The 7,567-nt window shown below is 54.0% G+C and overlaps 1 protein-coding gene across 1 annotated transcript in view; it reads right to left on the bottom strand.

The window, feature by feature from the left end:
* Nucleotides 1–7,567, bottom strand: part of SLA2 (Src like adaptor 2) — a 21,613-nt gene extending 14,046 nt beyond the window's left edge. The window contains exons 1-3 of the mRNA XM_007447740.1: nucleotides 7,240–7,567; nucleotides 4,259–4,392; nucleotides 172–271 (exon numbers count right to left, since the gene is read on the bottom strand). Coding sequence (XP_007447802.1) covers nucleotides 172–271; nucleotides 4,259–4,349 — 191 coding nt within the window. The 5' untranslated portion in view covers nucleotides 4,350–4,392; nucleotides 7,240–7,567. The remainder of the gene's footprint in view (nucleotides 1–171; nucleotides 272–4,258; nucleotides 4,393–7,239) is intronic.

The raw sequence follows: 7,567 nt of genomic DNA, 5'->3' as shown, positions 1-7,567 counted from the left end.
CCCTACAGGTGTGTCAAGCTGCCTAAAATCCCACCATTACAGTGCTGTGTGAGCTCAGCACAAAAGTCCACGCTCTTTTCTCCTGGAAGGGGCCCCTCCTCCCACTAATGCATCTTCGGGGATCAGGGGAGAGGAGAGAGCACCCCACCCAGTGCCCTCAGAGGGACTTACTCAGAGACGATGGTCAATGGCTCCCCCAGTCTCAGAGACAGCTCTGCCTGCTCGCCTACCGGGAAACTGCCCAAGGCCACAGCTTTGGCCTTGCTCCTCTCTGGATGGAGGGACAGAGATGGTCACCCTCTGGCCAGACATGAGTTCCAGTGGAGGCTGGGCTCCCACCATCCCTCCTCCCACGGGCACCCTAGGGCGGCATGCCTGCTGGGATCCCGGGATGGCAACCTGGAATCTGATGCTTTTGCTTTTCCATAGGGCTCTGCAGAGCCCTGGGGGTGCCCAGACATCTCTTGTGGGGGGGCCCTCGGGGAAAGGATTGGTGTGGCAAGAGGAGTGAGGCTCCTGGCTACAATCCCATTTTTATACAGATCATCACAGGAGATTCTGATAAAGGGATTCAGCAAACTTAAAGCCGACAGCTCTAAGCACGTATCAGCCTGGATCTCTGAGCTCAGCTTCTGAAAGGCACCGATGAGATGGCCACCAGATGGACTAGCTTTGAGGGGCTGGGAGGCGGCCATGGGAGAGGGAGGGCTCCCGGAGGGGCCCAGGAAATCACTGACCTGGACGGGCTTTGTAACTCTGGAGTGCCGTGCACGTGGGCAGAGTGGCTCCCCCGTGACCTCTGTCCAGAGCGACAGGCGTAGGTCTGTGCTGCCCCCTCAGAAGAGGTGAAGCCCCAGGGCCCACTGGGACAGGGCAGGAATGTGTGTCTCAGGCAAGTGTCCTGGTCACACAGCTGCCACCTCTTCCTGAGCACCTGCTCTGTGTCAGGGCCTGACGGGTGCTGAATGTGTCACCTCCATTCAGCCCCATTGCACAGCAAGGCAACCGAGGCTCCACGGGGCAGTCTGCCGGGGAGGGCGGGCACAGCTCCTATGCCACATCACCCTGTCCCTGTCCTCCCACGGGCCTAGGGTCGGGGGACTGGGCTGGACAGCAGCAGCACGTCTCTGAAAGGTCCAGACTCCCCAGGAGGCTGGCGTTCAGAGAGGGAGTCACAGAGACAGGACACCAAGCCGCCACACCCCACCCCATCACACCAGGGCTGGTCCTCAGCACGTGGTGGCCTTGAGGCCCAATTCTGAGGTTGGACAGCAGGCAGCAAGCGGCTCCCTTAGCACAGAATGCTCATCCCCTCGTCCCCAACTCAGGGACCAGCCTGCCCCGACCATCTAGACCTCCTGATGCCTGTCCAGGTCTACCTGTCCTGAAAATACACGGGCTGCAGAGCGCCCTTCACCCACACCCTAGCGCCCTCCCTTCTCTTCCTCCTACCCCATCTCAGTAGGGGTCTCTGCATTAAGCTATGAGAAGCGGTGAGGTCAGCAAGAAAGATTTATGTGCCTCACAGATGCTCCTCAGAGGCTGAGAGGCCTCTGTGAGGCCCTCTAGACAGAGCTGGGGCCCCAGGAAGTGAGGGAAGGACAGCAGAGGACAGACAAGGACCCAGGGGACGGGTGCGGCAGACACAGAGCTGGACGCTATGCGGGCTGAGGGCCTCTGGGACATGGGCAGAATGAGACTGTGATTCTGGAAATGGACCAGTTGCTACATGTCCTCCCAGACACACACTTGGGGACCCCCGTGGTGACCCCAGACAGGAGCTCCTCAGAACGTAGGGCCTGGCCATCCCTCGGTGCAGGGAAATGCCTGCCTGATGCCCAAATACACGGTGCAAGTAAGTATGGGGAGGGTGTCCTCTGACAAGAACAGAGCCAGGTGGCCAGAAGGGCCCCTCCCGCTCCTTGGAAGCCCTGGCCTTGCACCCCAGGAGCCACTGAGCTGCACATGCTGTTCCCCTGATGGGTCCCCTCCGGTGGCCGAGTCACCTTCATCCTTCACTCCTTGGATGAAACGTCTCTTCCCTGATGAGCCCCTCAGCACACACTCTTGGTCAGAGTCCCTTAAAACACTGTCATCAAAATCTAACACAGTTGTAATTGATTATTGGTTTAGCACCTGTCTCTGAGGTTTGACTGTCCCTGAACACAGGGACTGTGTCCGTCTTGTCCACTACTGTGTCCCCCGGTCCTGGCACAAGGCCTGGCATGGGGTAGAGCCTTGGTAGATTTTGGATGGATGCAAGGCTGATGGACAAAGGAGTTGCCCAGAATCCATGCTCCTGCTGGGACCAGGGATAGAAGTACTGAGAGAAGCCCATTCGTCCCCTGGAGACCCTGATAGAGAGGGGAACACAGTGCCCCTCAGTTCCCCCAGGCAAGGAGGGCCCCAGGACACCTGCCGGGGTCACCCCCTCAGCATCCTGGGCATGACTCAGAGCAGCCTCGGGGCCGCTGCCTGTGGCTAGATTCAGAGGAAATGAGGTGGGGGTCTGTGTGGTTTCCAGATCTCTTCCTGCAGGGCCTGCTGGGCCCCAGGCTCTCGGTGCACAACTGTGTGGCTAGAAGGAGGCAACTGCCTCTCCAGCAGGAGTCTACAGGGTCCAGGGTGCCGATCGATGACCAAGAGGGCTAGGGGAGGCTGCTGTTAAAGAGAGGAGGAGGATATTGGGGCTTCCCTGGCCGTCCAGTAGTTAAGACTCCACACTTCCAACACGGGGGTGCGGGTTCGATCCTGGGTTGGAGAACTAAGATCCCACGTGCTGTGCAGCACGGCCAAAAAGAAAAAAAAATAATAAAAAATAAGAGTATTTAAGAAAAAGAAAGGTGGATATTGGGGATGGGGGCTGAGGAGCAGAAAGGAAGCCCCAGCCATTGCAGAGGACTTTTCAGTTTGGGGGACAGCCTGCCAAGCACAGATATCCAGTGTGGCTCTGCAGTCGTCTACTTCTGTTTAACTGTGTGTCTGTGTCCTTCCTCCTAGAAGTGCTGCTTGGTTTAGAGTAATCTGGTTATCTCTGATGGCTGATTTTATGTGTCAACGTGGCTAGCCCACAGTACCTAGATATTTGGTCAAACACCAGTCTAGATGTTGTTGTGACACTATTTTTGAGACGAGATTAACATTTAAATCAGTAGACTTTGAATAAAGCAGATAACCCTTCATAGTGTGAGTGGGCCTCATCCAGTCAGTTGAAGATTTTAAGAGAAAAAGACTGAGGTCCTTTGAGGAAGGGAGAATCCTGCCTCTAGACTCCACTGTGGAATTCTGCAGCATCAACTCTTCCCTGGGTCTCCAGACCTCTGGCCTGCCCTGCAGACTTCAGACTGGCCACCCCACAGCTGCGTGAGCCAATTTCTTAAAATAAATTCTCTCTTACACACACGCACACACACATTCTACCGGTTCTGTCTCTCTGGGGAACCCTGACAAATACATTATCAAAACCAAATCAGAATGTGACTTGAGAAAGGATTTGTGGGCTGTTTCAGGGAACAAGAAACAAACTGGGGCTGTAGCTCTGACATCAAAGTACTAGATATTGCAGGATACTTTGATTGTCTAATCGTCCTAAAAACTGGTATTTTTTAGTCAGGACTGCCTCAGAAAACCACAATTACAGGTTCAGCCCATGCACTGCATGAACTCATTTTTTCCAATCATCATAGCTCTATTTTGCTTCAAGTATTTCACAGCACCTCTCAGGATAAGAGCATTTCTGTCCAGTAGGACTTTCTGCGATAATGGAAGTGTTCTATAATTTTATTGCCCAATAAGGTAGCCACTAGCTTCAAATGGCTGGAGAGCACTTAAAATATGGCTGGTGTTACTGAGGAGCTGAATATTTAATTTAATTTTATTTTAATTAACTTCAGTTTAAACTGAAATAGGTACATAAGGCTAGTGGCTATCGTGATGGACAGTGCAGCTTTGGAGAGCTATGGATGTGGGTTGGTATTAGGGTTGCAGCTCAGGCTCTGGATAAACTGGTTTAGGAGGAGGGAAGCCATGGGAGATGGCTGGGGGACCATCACACACTCCTGGTTAGTTCTGGTCACTCTCACATTTTCTAGTTTATCTGGTTTAATGTTATGACCACTAATATGTAAGCTTCCTAAGAGCAGGGACCCTGGCTGTGTGGTTCATGGGGAAGGCCTGGTATACAGCAGGTCCTCATTGATACTTGAGGCTGGAGTGGCTGCTCAGGAAGGGCCTGGCTGCCCCGGGGCCCTCGGCCTACCTGCTTGCATGGGCTCAGGACCCTGGCCTTGCACACAGGGGCTCAGGCTTGGGCTTGGAAGGGCTTTCCCCCTGCTGGGCTGACTTCCCATCGTTCCTCAGCAGAACACTCAGAAGTGCATCACCAAGAGAAATCTGAAAGAGATGCTGTGATGGGGACAGAGCCATGGTTCCCAGCCTGGTGCCCAGACACCCTCCCTCCCCAGCTCAGCCCTGCTGACCTCCTTGCTGACACAAGCAAATGAGATCCCTCCCATCAGGACCAGGTTCCAGCCCCTCCACCAGACTGTTAAGGCTTTCTGCAAACCGGACCCTGTTTTCTTTGCCTCCCATCTCTTCTATACTGTAGCCGTGCTCCGTTCTTTGTTCCTGGGCCTTTGCGTGTGTGAAGCCCCCTCCCATTACTGGAAGACCCTTTTTCCACTTCGGGCCTGTCTGGATCCCACCCTTCTCCAGGAAGCTTTCCCCGAATCCCCCAGCCCTAGCTGATCATTCCTATGGCTACTCAGAACCACTGCCTGACCTGGGATCACATTCTGCCACTGGGTGGCAGGGGCCAGTGACAGGACAGAGTTCACTCTAGGCACACCAGGACCCACGGCTAGGTGGGCAAGGGGAATCTGAGGGGGCTTGGGAGCTGGCTGGCATGTCTCACACGCTAAGGTGACACTGAGCACACTGTTACTGGTGTCACAGGGCAAAGTAAGACGCCTGGGAGACTGTATGACACAGTGATGACTTGCAAGCCTTTACAGGATTGGTTGTCGAACCACTTCCCTCTCTTTGCCTCCATTTCCCCCTCTGAAAAATGGGGATAACGATACCCACCATACGGGTCTGAGAGATAACGCATGTGAAGAGCCAGGTCAGGGCCTGCTTTTCCTTTTTCACGCTCCGAGTGTCACTTCCCCAGAGGCCATTCCTGGGGACCTTCCCTTTTCTCCCTCTCAGGGCTCCCTGTTGTGCTCTACCCAAGTCTTAATTATTCACATACTTGGGTGCTTGTTTAATGAGCCATTATTCTATAGCTTGTTGAGAACAAGGACCTCTCTGCCCATTTCCTCAGCATTTTCACCCACGGAAGACACTTGATACACATTATCTAAATGGACGAAGTGATTATTAGCTCTTTGGACAGGTGTCTTATCCTTAGAATAATTTAAATTCCCAGGTTTCCAGGGTAATGCCGATTTTTTCAAACACTATACGTATTAAGATGTTGTAGGGAGATGGTTTCATTCTTTCAGACGGTTTTCAGTCTCTTCGTTAGAGACAAGGCATAATTATACCAGTTTAGGGACATAGCAGGCTCCATCCTTGCCTTTGACCCTTTTCCCACACCTGGGTGAGGACGGGTGTCCGTCATGATGGTGGAGTGACTCCCATGGCCTCACGGGCCTTCCTGTCCGAGGAGCAAGGATCCGGCCCTGGAGAATGGAACAGCTGTCTGTAGTCTCGTGCCATCCACATGCGGATGATGGCATGTTTGCTCCTGCCTCCCGGGGGAGTTCCGTATTCATGGGACAGGAGAGCTCTTTAACACAAAACAGGCCCACCATTAGGGAATGGCTCCTGCTCCGACTTTGGGATCCTGAAGCCTTGGCAGCCCGAGATGGCGCTGCTGCCTCCTGGGGTCTCTGCTTCCCTCAATGCCAAGGCACCCCTTCAGGCCAGGTTTTCAATAGTCCTTTCCCCTTGGGTATGGGGCACATGCTCTGTGCTTAACTATGCAGACAGGGGTCCAGAAAAGCCCTGGGAGAGATCATTCCTGGGGAGCACAAGTGATTCAGACCAACCAAGCTCGAGCTGTGTGACCTCAGGCAAAGCGTGTAACTTCTCTGAGTCTCACTGGTGAATCTGGGATAATACTGACTCCATGGGGTTATGAGAAGAAGCTGAGGGGCCTGGCACGGAGTGTGTGCTCAGTAGAGGTTAGTCTCCTTTCCCCTGCTTCAGCAAGACAGTCACCAACCACACTGAACCCAGAGACTTCTCCCCGACGCAGGTGGTGTGGGGGGCTGGGCCCGAGAGGCAGAACCCTGCACTCACTCAGGCCGGCAGAGCCCCCAGCACTCTGCCAGCTCCCTTCACCTGGTCCCGTCGTCAGGAGGCCTTCTAGGGGCAAAATGAAGACCGTGGGTGGGCAGACCTACAAGGGGGAGATGGTACTGGCCCAAACTTCTAAGAATCTAATCATAATTGTCTAAGTATTTAAACAACTTACTGCATGTTAGGTAGGCACTTTCTAGGGGACCCAGGCATGGGCGGAAGCAAAGAGTTAAAGGCAGCCGCGGTCAGCACGTGGAACATTTGGTGTTTTAATTAATTTATTTTATTTATTTATTTATTTTGCGGTACGCGGGCCTCTCACTGCTGTGGCCTCTCCCGTTGCGGAGCACAGGCTCCGGACGCGCAGGCTCCGCGGCCATGGCTCACGGGCCCAGCCGCTCCGCGGCATGTGGGATCCTCCCGGACCGGGGCACGAACCGTGTCCCCTGCATCGGCAGGCGGACCTTCAAGCACTGCGCCACCAGGGAAGCCCACATTTGGTGTTTTGACCATAGTACTTGACCCTTTGAGAGGTCGGCAGGGGTTGAATGCCATTCAAAGCAAGGCCCAGGGCCCAGGGAGAGCAACCTCGTGCTCACTGTTCGTAGCTGGTTAGTGCAGAGCTGGATCTACGATCTGCGTCTTTTGTGTTTTTCTGAAGATAATTTTCTGCAGATAATTTCTCAGTGGTGGCGTAAGTGATAAATTTGGATTGAGCTGAAGGGAGACCTCCCTCCCTTTCAACTGAGGAAGATCACCCTTTTAAGAAGAATTGTAGACTCTAGAGCTGAACGTGTCTTCGGCAGTTATAATCTAGACTCCTCTTATCCACTGACGCTCTGTCCCAACCGTAAAGCCCACTCCCAGCCTTGAGGGGACCATCCTTCCTCACAGTCCCAAGGCCATCGGAAAACAAAAAACAAGCATACTTACTGTTTTCCTGTCATCAGAGGCTTGGGGCAGGGGCTCGGCTAAGACGCATGCTTTAGCTGAAGAGGTTAGGGCTTTGGGGGGCCCCTTCTGGACGTCTGCCAGTGTCCTTAGTCCTAGGTCACCCGGGACCCTCTCAGCCTGGGCGTCTTCAGGGAGAGGCTCTCGATATTGCTTTGGGGAGCTTGGCATCTGCCTGTGGTCAGCAGTCTGTACCCCTGGGATGGGACAGGAGCCCCATGCTCCTTAGAGACCTCCAACTAACTGGCTGGCCCTCCCAAGCACAGCCAGGCCAGGAAGCAGGCCCAGGGCTCTTCAAGCTCTGTCACAG

This window comes from Lipotes vexillifer, unplaced genomic scaffold (assembly GCF_000442215.2).
Source record: "Lipotes vexillifer unplaced genomic scaffold, Lipotes_vexillifer_v1.1 scaffold397, whole genome shotgun sequence".
Taxonomy (NCBI): Eukaryota; Metazoa; Chordata; class Mammalia; order Artiodactyla; family Lipotidae; genus Lipotes; species Lipotes vexillifer.
The sequence above is the reverse complement of the archived record's forward strand: the minus strand, read 5'-3'. Positions and strand labels throughout refer to the sequence as shown.